We start from the raw sequence: 23,561 nt of genomic DNA, 5'->3' as shown, positions 1-23,561 counted from the left end.
AATCATGATAAATGAGGTGCTGGAGGAGGCCACGCCTCCTCTCCGCCTTGCTGTGCCCCCCGTGCCAGCCCATCGGGTGAGCAGGGCATACAGCAGGTGTTTGCCAGAAAGAAGGGGCGAATCTGCACCTTCTCCCTGGCGTGTGCAAACTTGTAACTTATTGAATGAAATCCCTCGGAGTCCAGTTGGTGGTACTTATCCGTAATTGCCAGATATCTCTGTATGCATGCTTAAGAGTAGAACAACCCATTGGACTCCTAAGCTCAGAATGATTAGGAATTTCAGTGAAAAAAAAAATATATATATATATCTATTTTTGACATGATAGGTTACCTTTAAGCAAAGTCACACACCTGAAATAGCAGGACATGCTAAATCTCCACTCAATGGGGGAGATTTATCAAACATGGCATAAAGTGAAACTGGCTCAGTTGCCCCTAGCAACCAATCAGATTGCACCTTTCATTCCTCACAGAAATAAAAATAAAAGGTGGAATCTGATTGGTTGCTAGGGGCAACTGAGACAGTTTCACTTTACACCATGTTTGATAAATCTTCCCCAATGTTTTGTTTTAGTAGAAGACCATAGTCATCCTATAAGTCGCTATGGTTTGTCACCACAGTTTAATAGTCAACCCTAAATCATAATCACCACACTGTCAATATACTTCAGATGTTCACCAACATAATGGCAATATATTATCAAAATACATAACATGCCCCCATATTGCTCATTAGTCTCGCCCTCTTAAATATCAAAAGTCTCAGTTTTTCGAGGAATTAGCATGCTTGAGAGCTATGCAGAAACCCATAAATCTCCATGCTGTGATCTTAACAAGTAGTCTTGCAAGTGACAGCAAGATAAGAGAATGAGGAACGTAAAATATGTCAAGTTAAACATATTTACTTTGTTAGTATGGTATAAAATACGAGCAGAGTTACAGCCTGACACTTTGGTATTTCTCACCTTGAGAAAGGTCTAACTACCATAGAGAAATGTTTGTAAGAAAAAAGGTGTGTATTCAGTGTCGTTCAATGTCAAAGACAAAAATATTTTTCTTTATTTTTTATTTTCTCAGCAGGCTTTAAGAATACCAGGTAGTCACAAATGCTGTTAGGAGCCAGGGTATAACTGCAAATGCTAACCTTTTATATATCATTAAAGGAGATGTCAGTTGAAAATGTTTTATTATAGTATTGTATTGCTCCCCAAAAGTTATACAAATCACCAATATACACTTATTACGGGAAATTCTTATAAAGTGTTTTTTCCTGCACTTACTCCTGCATCAAGGCTTCACTTCCTGGATAAAATGGTGATGTCACGACCCGACTCCCAGAGCTGTGCGGGCTGTGGCTGCTGGAGAGGATGATGGCAGGGGGACACTTAGAAACACAGGGCACTGGAGGGACACTGAGCATCCCCCTGCCATCATCCTTCCCAGCAGCCACAGCCCGCACAGCTCTGGGAGTTGGGTCGTGACATCACCATGTTATCCAGGAAGTGAAGCCTTGATGCAGTCGTAAGTGCAGGGGGAGAAGCACTTTATAAGTATTTCCCATAATAGGTGTATATTGGTGATTTGTATAACTTTTGGGCGGCAATACAATACTTTAATAAAAAATTTGGACAGACTTCTAAAGAGCATAAAAAATAATAAATGCCCTAATATTTAACTAGCGTTGGAACAATACACTGAAAATATGTTGGGCGTAAAAATGAGGAGGGGTAGCATGTGCTGAGCGACACAATAAAGACAAGAGAACTGGGGGTGGGGTAGTTACCTTCCTCAGGCACAGACTCAAAAAGAAGGTGGGTCGGTCAAGTAGACATCAGTAGAACATCAGGAGTTTGCAATAAAGGAGGATTTAGAAATGGCAGGAGACACCAGAAAGAGCTATATCATGGAGTGCAGAGTTGGAGCCCAGGGTGAAAAGGAGTGACCATCAGAAGAATAAATGCCTCCCACACCTTCTGGAGACAGTAATAGCTGTAGTTATTGTGTCATGACAGCACAGAAGTATTATGTGGCATCTAAATATAGAATGATAATGTAACACTGAGTTCTATTTTGGTGCTGACCCTTAAGGTTCCCTACCTGCCTTTAAAGAACCAGATTGAAAAAAATGATTGATTTATGACCGTATTATCATATTTGTTCAATAAGTGAAAAATTTGTTACTGTAATAGTTTTCAAGCACAGAAAGAAAAAATTACCTATAGGGGTTAAAGAGGTTGTAGTTACAACCAGGCTGTCACACATGATAAATCCATTAAAGCCTATGGCTGACTGTGTGTCAGGAGATGACATGGCATGCTGCATCCTAACACTGCTGCCACTTTATACTATGGGTGCCATTAATGTTACCTACCACATTGATAGCCTTTCCTTAAAGCGGCACTATCAGCAAGTTCAGCCGTATGAACCTGCTGATATGCCACAGTAGATCATTACCTGGTAAGCGCAGGGCTGGTACTAAATTTTTTCTTCTCCCCCGCATTAGAAGGATAGCTCCTAATTGCCCCTATGCTAAAGAGGGGTTTAGGAGCATTTAGGGAGTCACCCTAAGCGCGGTGCACCATCTTGGCCTACCCAGTCCACCTCCCCCGTGCCGCTCCCTCCATTGCCGTTCACTATGCTTACATGAATATGCATAGTGGGCGGCATAGAGAAACCCCTCGGCCCACCCGGAGCAACCCCCTTTCATGTTGCCTAGCCCGCCTGTGCCGCTCAGGAGCCCAGGAAAGTATGCTGCGCATTGCTACAGTATGCAGATTGCAGGAATGTGATCGGCGCTGGGAGCCTAGGCTGAGGTGGATGGTAAAGCTCAGCCCAGGCTCCCAGCGCTGATCACACTACTGCTATTTTCATACTGTGGCAATGAGCAGCATACTTTCCTGGGCTACTGAGCGGCACTGGAGGGGGTGGGCTAGGCAGCACAGTAGGGGGTTGATCTGGGCGGGCCCGAGGGGTTGCTCTGTGCCGCCCACTATGCTTATTCATGTAAGCATAGTAAGTGGCAATGAAGGGGGCGGCACAGGACGGGGCCAAGCTGATGCTCGGCACATAGGCCGAGTTCCCACTGAGCGGGAACTAGCGGAATTGTCCGCCGCGGAATGCCGTTAGCCTCCCTCTCATAATGTGAGTCTATGGGAGGGGAGCCCTGCTGTTCTCACATCGCTGCTGTTCTCACATGTTCATTCTTCATCGCGGACAGAGCAGGAGCGCGCCCCTCCCATAGACTCCCATTATGAGAGGGAGGCTAACGGCATTCCGCAGCGGTCAATTCCGCCGCGGAGTTCTGCTAGTTTCACTCAGTGTGAACGTGGCCTTAGGGTGAAGCCTCAAATGCTCCTAAACCCCTCATTAGCATAGGGGCAATTAGGAGCTATTTGAATGCAGGGAAGAAGAAAAGATTTAGTACCAGCCCTGCACTTATCAGGTAATGATCTACTACGGTATATCAGCAGGTCCATACGGGTGAACCTGCTGATAGTGCCGCTTTAAAGGATTTCTCCATTTTAGACAATTCTTAGTTTTTTTTGTTTTTTTTTAAAGTGCCTTTACAATATACAGATCACAAAGTTTCCCCCTGCTGGCACCTACAGTGATTAGCTGTGAATTGTGGGGAAACCTGTCCGTAAATATTCAGTTTCCCTATAACACCACCATGGAAAATAAGACATTACACAGCGTGCATTCACATCAACTGGTTATCAGTTTAATCCAGGAGAGGTCATCCAGGGGGAGAGAGAGTCCATAAAAAGGAAGACTTCCCTACCCCCTTCTATAAACTTAATGGGGAACTCCAGTGATTTTTTTTTATTATTATTTTTTATTAAACTCCAAAAAGTTATATAGATTTGTAAATTGTAAATATGAATTTGTAAATTTAAAAATCTCCAGTCTTCTAGTACTTATCAGCTGCTATATGTCCTGCAGGAAGTGGTGTGTTCTTTCCAGTCTGACACTGTGCTCTCTGCTTCCACCTCTGTCCATGACAGGAACTGTCCAGAGCAGGAGAGGTTTTTTTATGGAGATGTGCTACTGCTCTGGACAGTTCCTGTTACAAACAGAGGTGGCAGCAGAGCACTTCCTTCAGGACATACAGCAGCTGATGAGTACTCAAGGACTATAGATTTGTAAACAGAAGTAATTTACATAACTATATAACTTACTGTTACCAGTTTATTTAAAATAAAAATCACTGGAGTTCCCCTTTAAAATCCGCTAGTAGGTTGTTAATCATTGAGCTTTACAGAGTCAGTTTAATGTTCTCAGTACCAATACATGAAAATAAATTTATACTTATATACCTGAAAACTAAGGAGCCTACCTTGTAGGAGGGAATTGCTATTGTTGTATACCATACCAAAGAGTATTTTCCTAAGAAATTTCCAAGGAGCAATAAAATACTTTAAAAAGTACCCGCTGAAATGCCCCATGCCAGATTTACTAAGCCTCTTAGAAAATCCGGCAAATTTGAGCCTGCCACGGCGCAGGCGCAGAAATTTATGCCATGATACCATGAAACCATGATAACTCAGGGGCGGGAGGAGACCACGCTGAACAAGGCTTATATATGAAAAAAGTCTCAGATTTTTTTTCTATTTTATGCCAGGCACAGGCTTAAAAAGCTAGACCAAAATCCCAAGTAAGGCAATCCAATAATAATCTGCATTTTAATAGTGACAGCTTAAAGGGGTATCTCGGTATTAGAAAACTGTTAAGATAAACTATCAGTACCACTTATTGCCACACGATATACCCAATATTAATAAAGTGTCCTCACTAATAGTGCTGGCTTTAGTATGATTTGGGGTGATTCTCTCCTGGCAGGAAGCTGTGTGGTTTGTATCTCTCTAAAACAACACAGAATCCTTTGCTATCTCAGGAAGTGTATCTTGTCTCTGAGCCCAAGCCCTGCCCTCTGAGGGATGTCACTACCTATATTACCGTATCCCTGTCATATGCACATTAGAGATGAGCGAGAAGTGAAATATTCGACTTTATGAAAATTCGAATCAAATAGTCCCCGAGATTCGACTATTCGAACGAAAATTCGATCCCATTATAGTCTATGGGGAAAAAATTTCGGCAGTTGGAAATCCAAATTAGACTACTTGGAGGTCACCAAGTCCCCTATGAAACCTCACTAAACGATGCCAACACCTCTGAAATGACACTGGGACATTAGGGGGACCATGCCTGGGTGCACCCAACACCCCAAAATCGCAGTATAAGGCCACTTTCTGCAGTTGCAAAGGAAAAATATTTGTGAAAGCTTTACAAACGTTTACGGCAATGTTCACACATTTAGTTTATATTTCTTGCACAGCGTTACATACATGATTCCAATGTGCGCCCGTAGAGTGTCATGTCATTCGCGTGTATCACGCATCATGCTGTACCAACGTTACTGGAACAGTATGTATCATGTGCCTTTTACTGGGCTACTGAAACAGAATGTACAGTATGACGTGCCTTTTTCTAGGCTACTGGAACAATATGTATCACGTACCTTTTACTGGGCTACTGGAACACTATATATCAGGTGCCCTTAGTGGGCTACTGGAACAGTATGTATAACGTGCCCTTAGTGTGCTAAACCAGGGACACTATAAGTCACTTGTACACACAGGGTACTGGAATAAATACACCTGCTGATGATGCTGCTGCTGTTATATCATCTATTTCTTAGCGCTGAGAAGTGTTTGGATTCAGAGATGACCTACTGTACCTCTCCCTGCAAGATCTTTCCCTGGCTAGGTTGAAAGTGCATCTGCGGCCGAGAAGCGGGAGCCAAGTATTCAAGATTTGAGGTCATGTGGTTCAGTCATCCAATGAGGGTAGACGCCGTTTTCGCTCAGCGTGCGTACACCCAGGGTCCCTAACGGCCTCCCTGCATGGTGATTGGATTAAAAAAAGCGCCAACTGCGATGGGAGGGCTTTCTAATGTTTGCTGCGTATTCACCACACTTTTCGATTCAATTTGAACCTTTTGAATACCGCAATTTTCGATCGAATACCATCTTGATCGTATTCGCTCAACTCTAATGCACATATACTGTATCTTTACGGGGACATTTAGGGGGGCATGTTTAACAGCATGCTGCCTTGTGATGAATGATGCCATAGAAAACAAACAGGCAAAGAGCCCAGCCTCACTGAACAGTAGCCTGCTGTGAAATGTGATGCTCTGCAACAGCTTTGAGCAGGGAACTGGCGGAAGTGCTGTGGCAGGGAAGAAGGCAGGGCGGGAATACTGTGATGGACAGCTGAGAGAAAGCAATGCATTCTGAGAATTGTACTACTGAGCAACTGCTCAACCAGGAAATACAACCAGTGAGTACAGAAGTTAAGGCTCCCATAACCTTATACTTTTGTTAGCCCTAGACGCTGGTTTCGGTAGGTTCGGCCATCGGTATAAGGGTATGAGGCTCTCCAGACTATCCATTGACAGATGATGTTGTTGGAGATAGGGGTTGGGCGTGAAGGAAAATTATTGCCTGAACCCTTTGTTCTGGGAGAGATAAGCCGCTGCCACAGCAGTCTGGCTTCCTTCTTATAGAGAACACAGGAATGCTTGATCATGCCTAACATTCCTGTATATGTGAAGGATGGGGAGAGATAACTGATGACCAAATGATTGTTCAGCTGTCAGTTATTGAAAGACTTTAGGGCTATAGAGTTATTGAAGGTTTTAGAGCTGGGGTTTCAGAAAGCTAAGCGATGCTATATGCTTCTGCGGCATTCTTTTTCTGTTTTACCTGATGTCATAGAACCCCTTTAAATGTTAGACGAACTGTGGCTAGTTGTTACTTACTATAGATGCTACTGGTTGTTTTGCACATTTTTTTCTATACATGAACTTACGGTGTCATAAAACTATGAACATTCTGGTAAAAAGATCACACGCTGAAAAAGTTTAAAGAACCAAACGATAGTGTTTATTTTTTATGAATTTCTGTTTATGTCTCGCACATGTTGCCTTCTGCACTCTATATTATTTGGCTGATGAGTATGACTTACTTCACACTTGCCTCCTGCTATTATTTCATTATTAAAATATAAAGCTACATATGGCATTACTTTAACTAAATAGGGCTTCCCGACATTAATCCTTATCATTGCATAGTCTATGAGGCTGTACAATGAGTTAACTGTACTGTGGTAGCCGCAGCTTACTGCTTTGCATGGAAGCTGGTGTCTTATGTAGACATTTATAATACCAAGTGTGTGACCCACAAGTCTTGCTAAAGTGGCCCATAAAACCATCCATTACAGGCTGCACAACTTTGATATTCACACAAGAAGGAACAGAGAGAAAAAAGGGCACGTTTGCTAAACCAATTGTGCCGTTTTTCACATTTACTGCACGTTTTCCACATATGTCATTTATTACAGAGTGGAAAACCGTTAAATGCACAGTAGTTTTGCCAAGTAGCATTATGCATTTAGCAGTTTCAGTCATTTAACAGTTCCAACCCTCATTATATTTTGCCATGTGGTATATAGGGGGGTTTGTGTGTCTATTCATTTAGCAGCTTAAGTAGGTTGTGGTGGTTTTCACTACAATGTATTTCACAGCAAGGTTGGAGACTTAAGGGGGCAATGTAAGAATCAGCCAAAAAGGCTGTACAGCCAATAAACTGGCTTATCTTTCACTTATTTTGTAACAATAGATCGAACCTCGCCAGGAGTTAAGTATTCCCGTAGTCTGGTAATCATACCTCTCACTTTACCTAACAACTCGAGTATATTAAATCATTTAAACCATTCATATCATGCCTCGAAGTGAACACAAAAACTTTCCAGATTTCCTTCCAAAAAGTGCTTGTTTTTACTTACTATTAGCACAAGAAACAATCTTCAAATAAAAAAATAAACATCCCCACCCCCAGTGCTCTATACCACAGCTAGAAAAGGTGCCCAATAAGTGTCCCGGTGCTCTTCATGCACTGACATTAGGCATCATCTATAAAACCCTGTATACTATCGATGCAAATGTTATTAAAGGATTATCCAGGATTAGAAAAAACAAAAACAGCACCACCCCCTAGGTGTGAATGACCCATTATGTGACTGTTAAGTCCATGCTTAGTGTATGGGGACATCACCACAAGTCTTCCTCCAGGTACCAATGGGGTGAGTATAGGTAACCTTCATTTATACTCTTATTTGCACCCGTATAAAGGTATGTACACACTACGGAATCCTGGCGAATCACCTGCCACGGATTCCGCAGCTCAACCCCACTCGCGGACGCTGGCAGCCTCGCGCATCTCTGCTGCTCCCATAGGCTTCATTCTATGGTTTGGCAAACCATAGAATGAAGCCTATGGAAGCAGAGGAGATGCACACAGCAGGGGCAAGCTGCAGACTCCGCGGCAGCTGATCCACCAAGATTCCGCAATGTGTAAATACCCTAATTTTGTATAAAAGGTGACAACACTAGTTAAAAAATAGAAGGAAATGACAACTAGGTTTTCTGGTTTAGACAGTGATCTTCTACGTTTCATATACATGTTACTTCGATTTAATTTCACTGCTAATAGTGCATATTATACTAACGTAAATTGTGCTGTCATGCAATTTGTCATGATATATATATATATATATATATATATATATATATATATATTTAAAGGCTGGGTTCACACTACGTATATTTAAATCAGTATTGTGGTCCTCATATTGCAACCAAAACCAGGAGTGGATTAAAAACACAGAAAGGATCTGTTCACACAGTGTTGAAATTGAGTGGATGGCCGCCATATAACAGTAAATAACGGCCATTATTTCAATATAACAGCCATTGTTTTAAAATAACTAAATTAAATAAATTAAATGGCGGCCATCCACTCAATTTCAACATTGTGTGAACAGATCCTTTCTGTGTATTTAATCCACTCCTGGTTTTGGTTGCAATATGAGGACCACAATACTGACTGAAATATACGTAAAGTGAACCCAGCCATATACTGTATATTGAAGTGTTTATAAGTATATATTTTATTTTCAACTTGGAAGCCTATGGGCAATGAATGTTCAGCGGATGTCAAGATTTTTTTTCATGTTTAACATCTGACACCGTACATCTCAGGATATATGTACTGTACATACACTGTCAAGAGAACTGTTTATATGCACAAAAACAGTAACCTTAAACCCAAGTGAAAGGTTCAGGTTTCATAATATTTATTACATGACTAGAGAAAAAAAATCTAAAACTAAAAGTAGTGAGGTGACCTTAGGGACCTTGGTTGAGCTCTGGTTTATCTTATTTGCCTTCCATTTGCATTAATAGTGTGCTGTGATTGTAAGCTGCAGCTACACAGGTAAGCTAGGGTTATCTTTAAAATACATGCATTACAGTGCTTAAAAAGTAACAATATGCAATGATGTGAGGACAAATAAAAGTTAATATGAGGTGAATAAGGCCGGCCAAACACATTCGATAACTGTCAAACACTCATCCAGCTGACAGATTTCTTTTCTTTTTTACCCCAAACACATGCACACTTGCTTCAGCTGAGCATGTATGTATTTTTTTTCAATGAGATTATCCAGATATACTGTACATAAACATGGCTGCTTTCTTCCAGAAACTCCTGTCTGAAGGTTATACAGCTCAGTTTCATAGAAGTGAATGGAGCTGAACTGTAATACCACACACAACTGGATTACAGGGATGGTGCTGTTTTTGTAAGAAAGAAGCTGTGTTGTTCCTAGTCCTAGGTAAACCCTCTAATATGAGAAGGGGACAAACTGCTTGTAAATATATCTGGGGGTGACTTCTCTCTCTCTCAAAAAAAAAGAAAGAATTCAGCATCCTAAAATTAGATTGTCCTATTCTTTCCCCATATTTCTGCCATTAGGGAACAGTCAGGACACCTAAACATTACATTACCGACACGTATGGCCGCCTATAAGGAAACCTGTGATGTTGGCAACACAGTTAAATCTGCAGATTTACTAAAACTTTCTATAATTCCAGGATAACATTTATTCATGTAAACCTCTGCTCATTATGGGCTAAATGGTCAAGTGGGTGGTCCTACTCAGTGATTGACAGCTATCTGTAAATAAGTGTGCTCATGGAGAGAGCTGTCCGACACTGAGTAGGCAGATGCAATAGCTGGAGGAAATAATAAGCAGAGTTCCTCATAGGGCAGTTGGTAGCCATAGTGTTGGTTCCCACCCAGGGCGAACCCAATAAACCTGATGTCATGTCTGACCTATATTTGAGATAAAAACTATGGTGGCAGGAATGTAATGGGAGGCCAGTCTTGTGCTGACTGCCTAAAACAGTTCTGTCAATAGGGCCTTTGTTATGACGCTGTCTGTTGTCTAATAAAACAATGTCTATACATACAACTGGTCAGATCCCACCAACAAATCATTGCATGTGGACCTCCCACTAGGAGAAGTATCATTTATCACTTCATTTCTGTGAACGCCGTATCTCCCATGATGCTCATCTAGCCATATTAACCCTGCTGTAAAAGAACAAAGACTAGAAGACCAATGAATGCATGTGTCTGCTCTTTCATGTGTGTTAGATATGTACAGTATATCTTTGCATGTAAGGATAAAATATTCTACAATACACTGTAAAAAACTGTCTCAGGCATGGCAGCCTACATAAATGTATCGTTGTTGTCTGGCTCTCATTATCATACCACTTGGCTCTGATACCGTCAACATAATTCATCTTAAGCCCCATAAAAAGCATCCGTGTGTTTAATACCTTATTTAGAAGATTCCTTTAAGTGAACTTTATTTTCTCTTATTAAACTTGCACAATGGCGGTATCCTCGCCCAAAATGCCGGTCATTAACTGCAGAGCCCATGAAACGTCTGTATGACTTATATCTCCCTAATGGGATCTTAGGCTCTTATTTAATGTCTGTGAAAGTTTCCTTATTAGACAGGCTTGGGACTATCTGTGAAATTCAAAACAGGCGCGGGTATTATTTATGGTAGCACACTCCATGACCAATCAGGTGTAAGGTTCCCATCACGGCTAATGCTGGCTGCTCGGTTCTCGTGGGCTGCAGATCCTCCACATTCTATTAACATCAGCTGCGTTTTGACACTGAGGACAGGGGACCTCTGAGAAGCTAATAGGTTAACCTGTTGTGTGATTTTTAGCTAAGCGTTCACTACAATCCCTCTGCTAAATTTGTCTATACCTGTACATGCATGGACAACAAGCAATCTGCACTAGATCATACTGTGAATAGAAAGAATTTGTCTCACTTACTGGCTATATGCTTCTGGATATATTTGTAATTTTCATTATTATTGGAACCATAGTGTTGCTAAAAGGAGCACATTAGAACAATAGTCGAGAACGGCTATTTATGTAACATTCCTGAATACTTATGTATGTAGGTTAACCAAAGGTGAAACTTTATAGCATATATTATCAAATGTTATAGAGGGGAACCGTTTCAACAAAATAAAAAGGCAGCAGTCGGTGGAGCGTAGATAACCAGTTGCCCATGACATAAATGAATGCACTTACCACAGTCTCTTGGATGGATCCAACTTTTACTTAACCACATGGTGACACATTCTGGTGTTTCTAAATTGTGACCACATGTTTATGGACAAGGCCACTCTTAATTTCTTAAGACTATTTACATACTGAGATTAAATTAGGAACTGCAAAATAAGGCTAGGGCTACCTGGCAAATTTTGGCCATGACAGGGGTTGTATGACCAAGGGATACCATGCCCCACTATGTGGATTGCACTACATTTAGCTAAGGTAAATAAGTGGGGTTGCACTGTGACTAAAATGTGGTAGCGACTGCCTCCCGAGTCACAAAAAAAAACAAAAAAAAAAACTGTTGGGCTACTTGTAGTCACAGCACAACCCTGTTTACTTATTTTGCCTGTAATGCAGCACAAATCATGTAGTGCCACATGGTAATCTATTGTGGCCAAAAGCTCTGTATAACCCTAACGTGTAACATTTACCTAAAGGAGTCCCATGAAAATGAAGAAATCACTGGTGGGGGGTCAACATAATAAGGAAAGTTTACTTACTTGTCCCCGCACCCTAGCTGCACCACATTCACTGTTCTCGTATATAATTTTTGCATGACTTCCTGGTACATCACGACCCTACTGATGGATCGCTCGGTACCTGATTGACTGAGCGGGCAATCCATTAACTGGGTAGGTGATATTGTAGCAGCAGGAGCTGCAGGAGGCCGGCGGCTGCCAGAGATCAGCAAGGCAGTGCTGTGGGTGCACAGGGATTTTTTGTTTTTTCATGGGACTAACTTTTTAGTTTTTCTGCAAATATCTTAAGGCAATGTTCCCACATCGTAAACACATTGGGAAAGGCGCTTATAATGACGTGTAAATAATGAGACAGCAGCCTTTTCCGATATGTTCCAGAATTGGGAACATAGCTGTTAATGTTATCATTGAGGGAGATATTTTATTTTTAAGGGCAGTTTAGATGGTACTTACACAGAATAGTACTAAATAATTTAAATAATTGTTTTGTTGTGTTAATATAGATAAAAAAACAATTTTTAGCATTGTATGTCTTGTTTTTGTATTGTTTATGTTCCACTATGAAAAATCTTACAATTGTACTTTAAACTTTTAATGGTTGGCCTTGCTTTTGAGTCCCACAATTAAACAATATATGCTCTCCAATGTGCCAAACATAGTCACTTTGAGGCTATGTTCACACAAATACAGCCGTATATTGATCATTATGGCATGATCATTATTTACTGCCGTAATTATCAAAATACTTCTAGCTTTGGCTCAAAAGACTGAATGAAAAACTGCAACAAAAGGTTGTATTTGAAACCTCCCTAATAGTAAGCTGACTGAACACACAGCTCTGGGATCCCTTTTAGGGTTTCCAGTCATGCAATGTGTCATTAGAGAATCCAGAGGTCTCACCTTAGTGGAAAGTCCTCAATGATAATGCCATAGTTACTCTTGTCTGTGTCGATCAAAAGGTAAGCTGCAATCAAAAAGAAAGGGCTACAGAATAACGCCCTTTAAATGGCCACCATAAAAACAGGTTATAGGCATTGCCCCAGTAGAACAGCCTCTGTCTCTATGCATTTTGAAATATGACAGTCCTAACCATGACTAAAACTGTGACAGTTCGAAACACGTTGGTCTTTCGTTTGTTTTACTATGGTTAAATCAAGTATAAGTTTGATCGGAGCTGGAATTCAAATTGCTATTCGGCGGACCAACTATTCTTTTCTCTGTGTTCTGCTCTTATTACAGTCGCTGCCTGTACTTCATTGATGAGCTGGAAAAATTTTCTTACTTTTCTACCTGTCTATATGCCCTTTCCATTCTCCACAAAGAAAACCAATGCCTTTTTAGACCATAAATGAATGTAATATTGGCAAACTCCTCTATAAGGCAGAGTAGAGAGCCAAACTGAAAGCCAATGACCAGAGTGATTATTGCTTTGTTGGACTCAGCATGACCCTATAATATAGGCATGCCCAATCTTTAGAAAATAACACACTACAACAAATGTGTGACCACCCGTAGTTTCCCTTACAGCTAATCATCTAATTGTCCGTGGGGCTGTGTTCAGAAAGAAGGTTTTTCAGATGAGATAAATTCCTTAAGTGTCATGGCATGAGGAAGTATAGATAACAGAAGGATTGGCTATAAATAGCTTTAGATATTTTCACATATGACATATGATTTAAAGAATCTCTTAAATTGTAGTTTTTTGTATTGATTTTAATAACCAGCAAAACCCAGATGTGGCATTACTTTAGAGCAGAATTGTGTTATTAGGTGTTATCAAACGAACCGCCGGAAAACTGCTCCATGTTCTTGCCTAACCTGTTATAAGATATGGTTCTAGCCTAATGCTTACATGAACAGATGCAGTGTTTTATAGGGTGTATGGGGGTTGCGGGATATCATAGACAGATCATACAGCCAACTCCCCCTTCCAGTTTACTCACCTGACTTTTATTAGCAGCTACTTTGGCAAAGAGAGCTTGGGACACCTTTGCTCGTTTCATCTCCTGCTGAATCTCATCGTAAACAGCAGCTGTGATGGTAACGTTGGAAGCGTCCCCCTCCACTTTCACCTGGATGTCGGATGTTGGAGTAGTGGAGGTTTTCATCTGTAGGGACATCCAAGGGGGAGAAGAAAAAGAGAGAAAAAGGGAAAATGTTTTAGCTGAACCATCTGTGCAGAAATTGTCAAAGGACTCAATAGGGTCCTTGCCAAGGAGCATTAGCTACGGTGGGACACTTCCTGTCCATTATTCTAATCAGGTTAATTGTGATTGGGAATAATTGCAGTTAGGGAACATGCATGGAAAGAGATCTTGACTTCTCTCAATGTATTTGAAGACCCTGGATCCTTGAGCAGACATTACAGTTAATATTTCATAAACCATTGGCTGGAACCCTTTTATCCCAAAAGGCTTATGAAGGACCATTAATTACAAATAATTTATTCATCTTATCATCTCTATGGCGAGATATAGATCTTGGAGTGCATATAGTCAATACAAAATACACTGACAGTATGTATAGTATTGTACATGTTAGTATATAACATACAATCTATCCATTTCTTTCTCACTTTTAATCTCACACTCTCTGTTATATAAAACAGTAATAATACTGCTTACGTGTAAGATAAACTTATGTAAACCTTAGTAAGATACAATGGTTTTATGACCTCGCCTATGGTAGATTTAGCATAGTTCTTCCATAGCTCTGCTTTACTAGCTGGCACTTAAATAGAACCTTTTCACATTCTATCACACACATCACATCACACTATTCTGAATGGGTTAATTCCTAAACAATTGTAGAATACATGAGGTGTGTTTGCACATCTTCTTCTCTTTTCCTGTTGTCTGATAAAGTCTTCAGTGCAAGAACCAATTCTCCCAGAAAAAATGAGAAAATGGGTACAGGTCTCTAAATAATAAATTACTACTCAATTTACGGCACTCCCTCATGTCCCTCTCATCCTTTATTAAACATGTACGTATGTCATCTGAGCACATAGCTCCAGCTACGATTATCCTCATTATGCTAACCAGTCGGACACCCAATTTCACCTAGGAAATGAGCGGAAATGAAAAGAGAAATTTCATTTTCGAGTCCCAGGCCCCAGGTTGCCTCTGATTTGTGCCTTTAATTTTCTTAAACTGTTATTGTTATTTTCTGTATTCTGCCACACCACTTTAATTGAATGATTTCTCCCATCAGCTGACAAATCAAGGGCAGAAGAAAAGTATTATTCTGACTGAAAGACACAAAGGTCTCATCACACCCCTGTCACCTGTAGACTTTATAAAGACGAAACACTGGGAGGACTTCAGCCTCTTAAAGAAACACGTTTTATTTATGACTATTCTTTTTTGAGAATCTTTCCAACAACAAAACGAAATAAATTTTGACTAAAGTAATAAAGAAGAGGGCCACTATACATATAGCAGAAATATTGTAAATTGACTGAAGAGTGAAAAAGAAATTGAAGATCTTCTGGGTATTTGGAAATGTAAAACTATTGCTTAGGTACCCTGATAACACTAATCTAATGGGTGCCATGGCACCCCTTATACACGACCCTGTAATCCTGATAAAGGAGGTATAAATAAATTATCTATAAAGACCTATTATCAACCGACATATCAACCCATTCGACCAATATTCACCCTGTCTTAATAACGCCTTTAAACTGGGAAGCAGTGTACCAAGGACACTATATAAGTTACTGAACAAAGTTAATCAAAGCCAAGAAGAAACTTGACAAAGAACATATATTAGTCACCCTTACCTGACTGGAGGTATCTCCCCACCTTTTTGCCAGTAAAAGTGGTGAGATACCTTTATATATATATGGCGTTCATGCTGAACGCAATTATTTTCCAATGCAATTACTTCAGATAACTTAGGTATTTGCATTGATGCATGACCCTCATTGTGTACCATCTTGGATGATTGGCCAACAGGGATCTTCCAACTGATGTTATCAAGCCTATCAATTTTTACAGACCAATCAGTCAAGAGGGACTTTCTAAACTGCACTTACAAGCTTGTGATTTTACATATATAATGTATTGGACATAGAGATTAGGCTGTGTAGCAGACCATAAAAGATGGACTGGCTGGACATACCTGTGGAACGCGGGATGAGCTGGGGCTGCTGGTTGATGAGGACAACAGGCTTACATTAGGGTTCATGCTTCTTTCCCTTTCATCCTGATAGATCCGATCTCTTTCTGCCTCTGGCAAGTTTAAGAAGTTCTGCATAGCCCTAAGGTTCACCAGCAAAGACTGGGATGCTGTTCTAGGATCCTCTTCCTTACGTAAGATTTCTGACAACAAACCCTGGTCCAAGAAAATGAAATGTCCAACTTATTTTTGGTTTATATGTTAGAGGCATGTTTAACCAAGAAATATAAAAGAACATCATACATGAGCAGTGGACACCAATTATCTAATCTTTCATTCAAATGTCATTAAAACTAATCCAAGAGCCTAGTGGAGATTTATTTTAATAGAAATTTTATGATCTAGGGCATTTATATGTGGAGTCACCTATGTACAAACACAATATTTGGGCAATTCAGTAAAAAAAAAAAGAAAATAAATACTCCTAAACAATTTGTACAGCCCCCATTGGCCCACTGAACACAGGGCTACTGTATAATTTTTTAATATGAATTTCAATTCTATAGCTATTGTCGTTTTTATAATAACAAACCCAAATCGTTCTTAGCTAGTGTCAAACAATTGAAAAAAAGTCATCATAATTACCATAGTGTGACTATGTACGCCTTCTATGAGCAAGCATAGTGGCACAAGTGACCTTACAATGGGCAGGACAATGGTCGAGAATGGAATCTGTAAGCTCTATATCCTGCATATATGGGCAGACAGCTGATGATACCAGTCTCTTAGTCGATATCAAAATGATAAAATGATGTTTTACTTCTAAGCTAAAGAGTCAAAGAGGCTGTGTTGAGCAACAACATCCACACCTTCTTCAGGGTAAATTCTAGTTCTTCTGCTGCCTGAGCCGAAAGCTGAAATGACGTCTGAATGCACAGACAGCAGTGAGGAGGGGCTACAGGTGGGGCTGCCCATTTAAGAGAGCGGCGGTCTGCTGTCACCACTCCTATTACACAGACAGCTGTCTGGAGCTAATTGGAGTTATACACAGGGTTGGATATCCCACCCTCATAAATTTTTTGGCCACTGTGATTGTGTACTATTACACGGAGCAACAGGCAGTAGACCGTCACTGTCATGATCAGGATTTTTCAAGATGTTAAAAGACCAAAATCAGCTGACATTGTGCATGTTGGCTGATCATGGTCTTTTAACATGTGCTATTACACCGAACAATTATTGTACAGAAAGTCAGGTAATCGGACAAGTATTACTGATAATCATTTGGCGTAATAGGGCCTTAAGTCAAACCCTGTACATCAATCATGTAGGGTAGGGGGTGGGGTGGTGCTGGAAGGAGGTGTGCATAATGCAGCTCACCGCAGCCTCTATGGCACTTGGAAAACATGGAAGGAAAACATGATTTTAAGACTTTGCCAGCATCAATCAGAGACAGGTATCATTTGTCCCCTATCACCTTTCTGCCTGTGTCTGTAGCTCTGAGCCTAACACCAAGCTGACAAATTCCCTTTAAATCTCTGGATAGTGGCCTATTCTTCGACTGTAACTGTCAACATATTTACATTTCTTTGTACAGTAGTAAAACTAGTATTTCAGGTCTTATGGGTAACTACTGTAGAAGAATTACTTCCAAATATCTACTGTATATAAATAAGTAATAACAAATTCCAGATCACAAATGTCTATAGAATGGTGAAACCTCTCACGCTATAAATATAGTTAGACTAATGGACAGCCTGAAGAAAGAATAAATAATATTCTCACGGAGGAATGTTGTTTGATAGGTGGATAGACTGTGTGAGGCTCTAGACCTGTCTAGGAAGATGTTATACTGTATGTCATTTATTTTTGCCTTTTGCTATGCAAAACTAAACCTGCAAAAAAGAAGTTGCAGCGGACTTTGTTATGGGCAGATAAATAAATACTATTAAAGATTTATTAAATGGGTATTTCCATTTCAGTGTTGTGTTATATCATGACATGTCATGTTATAATAGGAGCCGATCTGACCTATGTAAATGACCTGCAGTTTATGCTATAACTTCTTCATTGTAACAAGCTTTAGGGGTGTGCCAGCTGTGCAGCTACACAGGGCGCTGTGCCCTCCCAGCTGTGAGGGGGTGCTATCTGCCTCCGATCCTGCTTCATTCAGTTCAAGAACTATTTTTAATGCAACTGCTCCTGTTAACACAGGAGAAGAAGAAAGTAAGAGGGCTTACTGTAAGGGGGTATTCACATTGAGCAATCCGCATGGAGAAGTCCCCACGGATTCAGCTGCTCGTCCCCGCACACTCCCTCATGCATCTCTGCCCATGTCATAGACTCCATTCTATGGTTGGGTGCATTCCACCGTCTACCTAAAGAATTGTCAATTCTTAGGGCGGTCCGCGGAATCCATCTGCCCATAGAATAGTGTCTATGACATGAGCGGAGATGTGAGCGGGAGCATGCATGGGTGAGCGGTGAAATCCGTGGGGGAATTTCTGTGCAGATTCCTTAATGTGAACACACCCTAAGTGCATGTGTGCATGTGTGTCTCTTTAGGGTATATATGTTTCTGCCTGTGTGTGTATATGTGACTGTATGTTTATCTGTGTAAGCAGTTTATACAGTACGTCCTGTATGTGTATATGTGACTGTATGTTTATCTGTGTAAGCAGTATATACAGTGTGTCTGTGTAAGCAGTATATATAGGCTGAGGATGGGCTGGCAATCAGCTAGGGTGGGGATGGGTTGGCAATCAGCTAGGCTGGGGACGGCCTGGCAATCAGCTAGGCTGGGGACGGGCTGGCAATTAGCTTGGCTGGGGATGGGCTGGCAATCAGCTAGGGTGGGGATAGGCTGGTAATCAGCTAGGGTGGGGATGGGCTGGTAATCAGCTAGGGTGGGGTTGGGATGGCAATCAGCTAGGCTGGGCATGGGCTGGCAATCAGCTAGGCTTTGGTTGGGTTTGCAATCAGCTAGGCTGGGGATGGGCTGGAAATTAGCTAGGCTGGGGACTGGCTGGCAATCAGCTAGGCTGGGGATGGACTGGCAATCAGCTAGGCTGAGGATGGTCTGGCAATCAGCTAGGCTGGGGTCGGGCTGGCAATCAGCTAGGCTGGGGATGGGCTGGCAAACAGCTAGGCTGGGGACGGGCTGGCAATCAGTTAGGCTGGGGATGGGCTGGAAATCAGCTAGGCTGGTAATCAGCTAGGGTGGGGATGGGCTGGCAATCAGCTAGGCTGGGGATGGGCTGGCAATCAGCTAGACTGGAGATGGGCTGGCAATCAGCTAGGCTGGGGATGGGCTGGCAAACAGCTAGGCTGGGGACGGGCTGGCAATCAGTTAGGCTGGGGATGGTCTGGAAATAAGCTAGGCTGGGGATGGGCTGGCAATCAGCTGGGGGGGATGGGTTGGTAAGCAGCTAGGGTGGGGATGGGCTGGCAATCAGCTAGGGTGGGGATGGGCTTGCAATCAGCTAGACTGGGGATGGGCTGGTAATCAGCTAGGTTGGGGACAGGCTGGCAATCAGCTAGGCTTGGGATGGGCTGGCAATCAGCTAGGCTTGGGATGGGCTGGCAATCAGCTAGGCTTGGGATGGGCTGGCAATCAGCTAGGCTGGGGATGGGCTGGCAATAAGCTAGGCTGGTGATGGGCTGGCAATCAGCTAGGGTTGGGCTGAGGTGGTGGTGGTGGGGGGGGGGGGCAAAAGAAAATTCTCCACAAGGGTCTTTCTACCCAGGCCTAAGGCTGGTCCTGGTCTGAGAGCTTTTGCTGTTGGACCCCCATGGATTAGAAGAGGATATCCTAGAAATCAGTTGTTATTACCCTTGAGAAGCTATAGTTGGTTGCATGTTTCCTCACAATGTTTGTTTTATATATAGTTATTGTATTGCAGAGCACCGATTCAAAAGCAGCATGATGATTAGTTTAACAGATAGTATATAGTGGGAAAGCCCTCTACGACCTCTATACACTGCAAGACAGTAGATGCACAGATGATGTGCTGATAGGACAAACTGTTTTAACTTGATGTAAAAAAAAAATCAGAAGATATGGAGCTGTTATCACTGATCCCTATAAAGATATTGCAAGAATGAGTCAGCACATCATATTGGACCTGTAAATCAAAATGACACTAATGCTTTAACTACTACAGTGGCAAACCTTCATCTTATTCATTTCTATAAGGAACAACCCGGTTATCCCGACTTAAAGGGGTTGCCCAGCAAAAATCTTTTTCTTTCAAATCAACTGATGTCAGAAAGTTATATAGATTTGTAATTTACTTCTATTAAAAAATCTCAAGTTTCCCAGTACTTATTGGCTATTACTGTATATGTCCTGCAGGAAGTGGTGTTTTATTTTCAGTCTGACACAGTGCTTTCTGCTGACATCTCTGGCTGAGACAGGAACTGCCCAGAGCAGGAGAGGTTTTCTATGGGAATTCCCTACAGGTGCACCATTTTACAGTGAGGAACGGACAGTTGTTTTTCTCACATATGTGTGCATCTGCAAGATAAATATTCAGGCAGGTTCCATAAGAAAGCCTATTAGGCTACACCTACACAGCTGCAGCATTGCTTGTTGAAAGTGAAAGTGGTTACAGACAACGAGCAAATTGCCATCATTGTCATGCTGGAATCACACATGGCAGTTTTTTGGGAAACCCGCCACTGCAGTTTTCAGCCAAAGCCAGGAGTGGGTATAGCAAGTAGATAACATATAAGGGCTTCCTTTATGTTACCCATTACTTTGATTCCACTTTGATTACTTTGATTTCCATTTTTGCTCAAAAACTACAGTTTGGGCAGTTAAAAAAAAACCTGCAATGTGTGAAACCATCAGGACACAGTTGACGCAACTTGCCCTATTCAATTTCATTAGCTGCAATCCAAAGCAGGCAGCATGCAATCTATCCCCCTCCGATGTGTGTTGTAGCCAAAGTCACTGTGTAGACCTAGCTCTAGGGTATGTTCACACTGAGGAATCCGCACGGAAAAGTTCCTGCAGATTCCGGCGCTTATTTCCGCACGCTCCTGCTCGCATCTCCGCCTGTGCCATAGACTCCAATGTATGCTCAGGCAGATTCTCCCGTCTGCCCAAAGAATGGACATGTCTTTCTCTGGGCGGATGGTGGAATCTATGGAGTCTATGGGACAGGCCGAGATGCGAGCAGGAGCGTGCGGGGATGAACGCCGAGTCCGCAGGATCTTCTCTGTGGATTCCTCAGTGTGAACGCACCCTTAGGCTGGGTTCACACTACGTATATTTCGGTCAGTATTGTGGTCCTCATATTGCAACCAAAACCAGGAGTGGATTAAAAACACAATAAGGATCTGTTCACACAATGTTGAAATTGAGTGGATGGCCGCCATTTAATAGCAAATATTTGCTGTTATTTTAAAACAACGGCTGTTGTATTGAAATAATGGCAGTTATTTACTGTTATATGGCGGCCATCCACTCAATTTCAACATTGTGTGAACAGATCCTTTCTGTGTTTTTAATCCACTCCTGGTTTTGGTTGCAATATGAGGACCACAATACTGACTGAAATATACGAAGTGTTAACCCAGCCTTACAGAGGTATTCCTTCCTAGGAACCTTTGTTCTACAGCAGTATAAGGTGACTAACAACACCATCATACAGCGGCACATGGACTGTGGGTCTCTACACATGGCAGTGCCTAGTCTCTTTAATAAAATGCTTGGCACATGTTTTTCAAGAGTACATTTACTGATTTGTAGACAACCCCAAAAACGATTTCCCTTCACATTTCTAAACACTGCCGTACTTGATTCTTTTTTTCGCTTGACACACGATACAACACAACTGGGAATTCATGTTTTAAATAAATCACAAGGCCTTAAAGCACAGTACATCACTGTAACACCAATGTGACTATAATTACCTACAGAAGAAGCCGGTGTTTTATGTAAGACTAATTTCCCTCACTTGTGTCCCATTATTGAAATACTTCACACAAAATTTGCTTTTATTAATAGCTATTTTCCACAGAGCCTCTCTTGTAAATATGTCAACTTTCCATTACACACAAAATGATCGAACCTGCTTTTTTTGTCACCTGCAAATAATTAGTCACTCAATATGCAAAGCAACCTCCTTGAAGAAAAACAAATGGTCATAATTCCATCTAATTGTAACTAAATGAGGCAGAATTTATTTTTTAAAGTGATAGACTCCAGGTGTGGGTTACCCAATATGGTATTTTTGTGATGACTTTAAAAATATGGGGTGTACTCCCTTAAATGTCAAATATTGAAGTATCATGCATACATCGTTCCATCAACACGTATTGACCTTTGCAACCTTTTGTGTATTAAACTGCTTTCCCTTTTATGTCTTTGTATCATTGGATTGACTACAAAACAAAAAAGACATGTTAACCCCTTCCTCTGGCATACATTCTGAGCCTTAATGCCCAAGCAATTTTTTTTTTTAATTTTCTAACTATTGTAGTGTATTCTGTCTGTCTGCTGTAAGGAAGGTGGGGAACTCAGACACACATAGCAGGCCTAGAGGCCTTTACAAAGCATCTGACTCCCATGGGAATCTATCAGCATGGGCAACTATGTCAAAGGGAAGCCTATGGGTTGAATAATGCACACTGATTTCTTACACATCATTGCCATGATTTGACCACAGCATCTAAGGGGTTAATTTCCCAGAAAGTTTCTTCACTTCTGGAAAACACAGAAGGAGCCTTCTATCACTGCATACAGGAGCTGGTATATTCCCCTCCATGAAAACAAAGAAGGCTAGAATACCCACTCTAATGACCACCACTCTGTTGCTTTAGAGTAAGATAAGAAATCCATTAGAATTAACCATAAACCAATCTGCTTTATATATGCAAAACATAAGAAATGGGATAGGTCCCAGTTCATGCAATAAACAGATCCATAAGATGTGGGATAAAGTGTGTCATTTTGCTGGATGGAATAGCACAGACTTGAGCTTGACCCAGTAAACATGGAGCCCTATGTATGATGGATGGCACTAAGTAGCATCCATCATAGGTATAGGTAGTATATGTCAGAGATTTCCCTCAACATACAGGTCCGACAGCCCCTTTTATGGAGTGTGATGACAGCATAGCACATGCATGACCAGAATACTTGCAGGTCCCAACCGTTGCTGGGTAAACTGCCCATTCTCAGGCTTTCCGATGTACACTGTATTTGTCGATGTTAAGTGCTTCTAGTCAAAAGTTCTTAACATATTCCTATGCATGGTCGCATAAAAGGGCATTCACATGTCCGCAAAAACCTGTCTATGCGCAGAGCTCTGAAACTGTTTAAAAGTTAAAAAGTGTCAGTACACCAGCAAAAACTTTTAATACCCCTTAACTTGTGTGATCATGAGATCA

At 41.4% G+C, this 23,561-nt stretch overlaps 1 protein-coding gene across 4 annotated transcripts in view; it reads right to left on the bottom strand.

Annotated features, from left to right (window-relative positions):
- Positions 1-23,561, bottom strand: part of SATB2 (SATB homeobox 2) — a 166,475-nt gene that overhangs the window by 37,025 nt on the left and 105,889 nt on the right. For 3 of the 4 annotated variants that reach the window (XM_069983271.1, XM_069983270.1, XM_069983272.1), the window contains 2 exons: positions 16,167-16,379; positions 13,985-14,149 (listed from right to left, as the gene is read on the bottom strand). In XM_069983271.1, coding sequence (XP_069839372.1) covers positions 13,985-14,149; positions 16,167-16,379 — 378 coding nt within the window. The remainder of the gene's footprint in view (positions 1-13,984; positions 14,150-16,166; positions 16,380-23,561) is intronic. The other variant, XM_069983273.1, reaches the window with a different exon arrangement.

Source organism: Dendropsophus ebraccatus, chromosome 9 (genome assembly GCF_027789765.1).
Source record: "Dendropsophus ebraccatus isolate aDenEbr1 chromosome 9, aDenEbr1.pat, whole genome shotgun sequence".
NCBI classification, from domain to species: Eukaryota; Metazoa; Chordata; class Amphibia; order Anura; family Hylidae; genus Dendropsophus; species Dendropsophus ebraccatus.
Note: the sequence above shows the minus strand (reverse complement) of the source record. Positions and strands in the feature narration are given on the sequence as shown.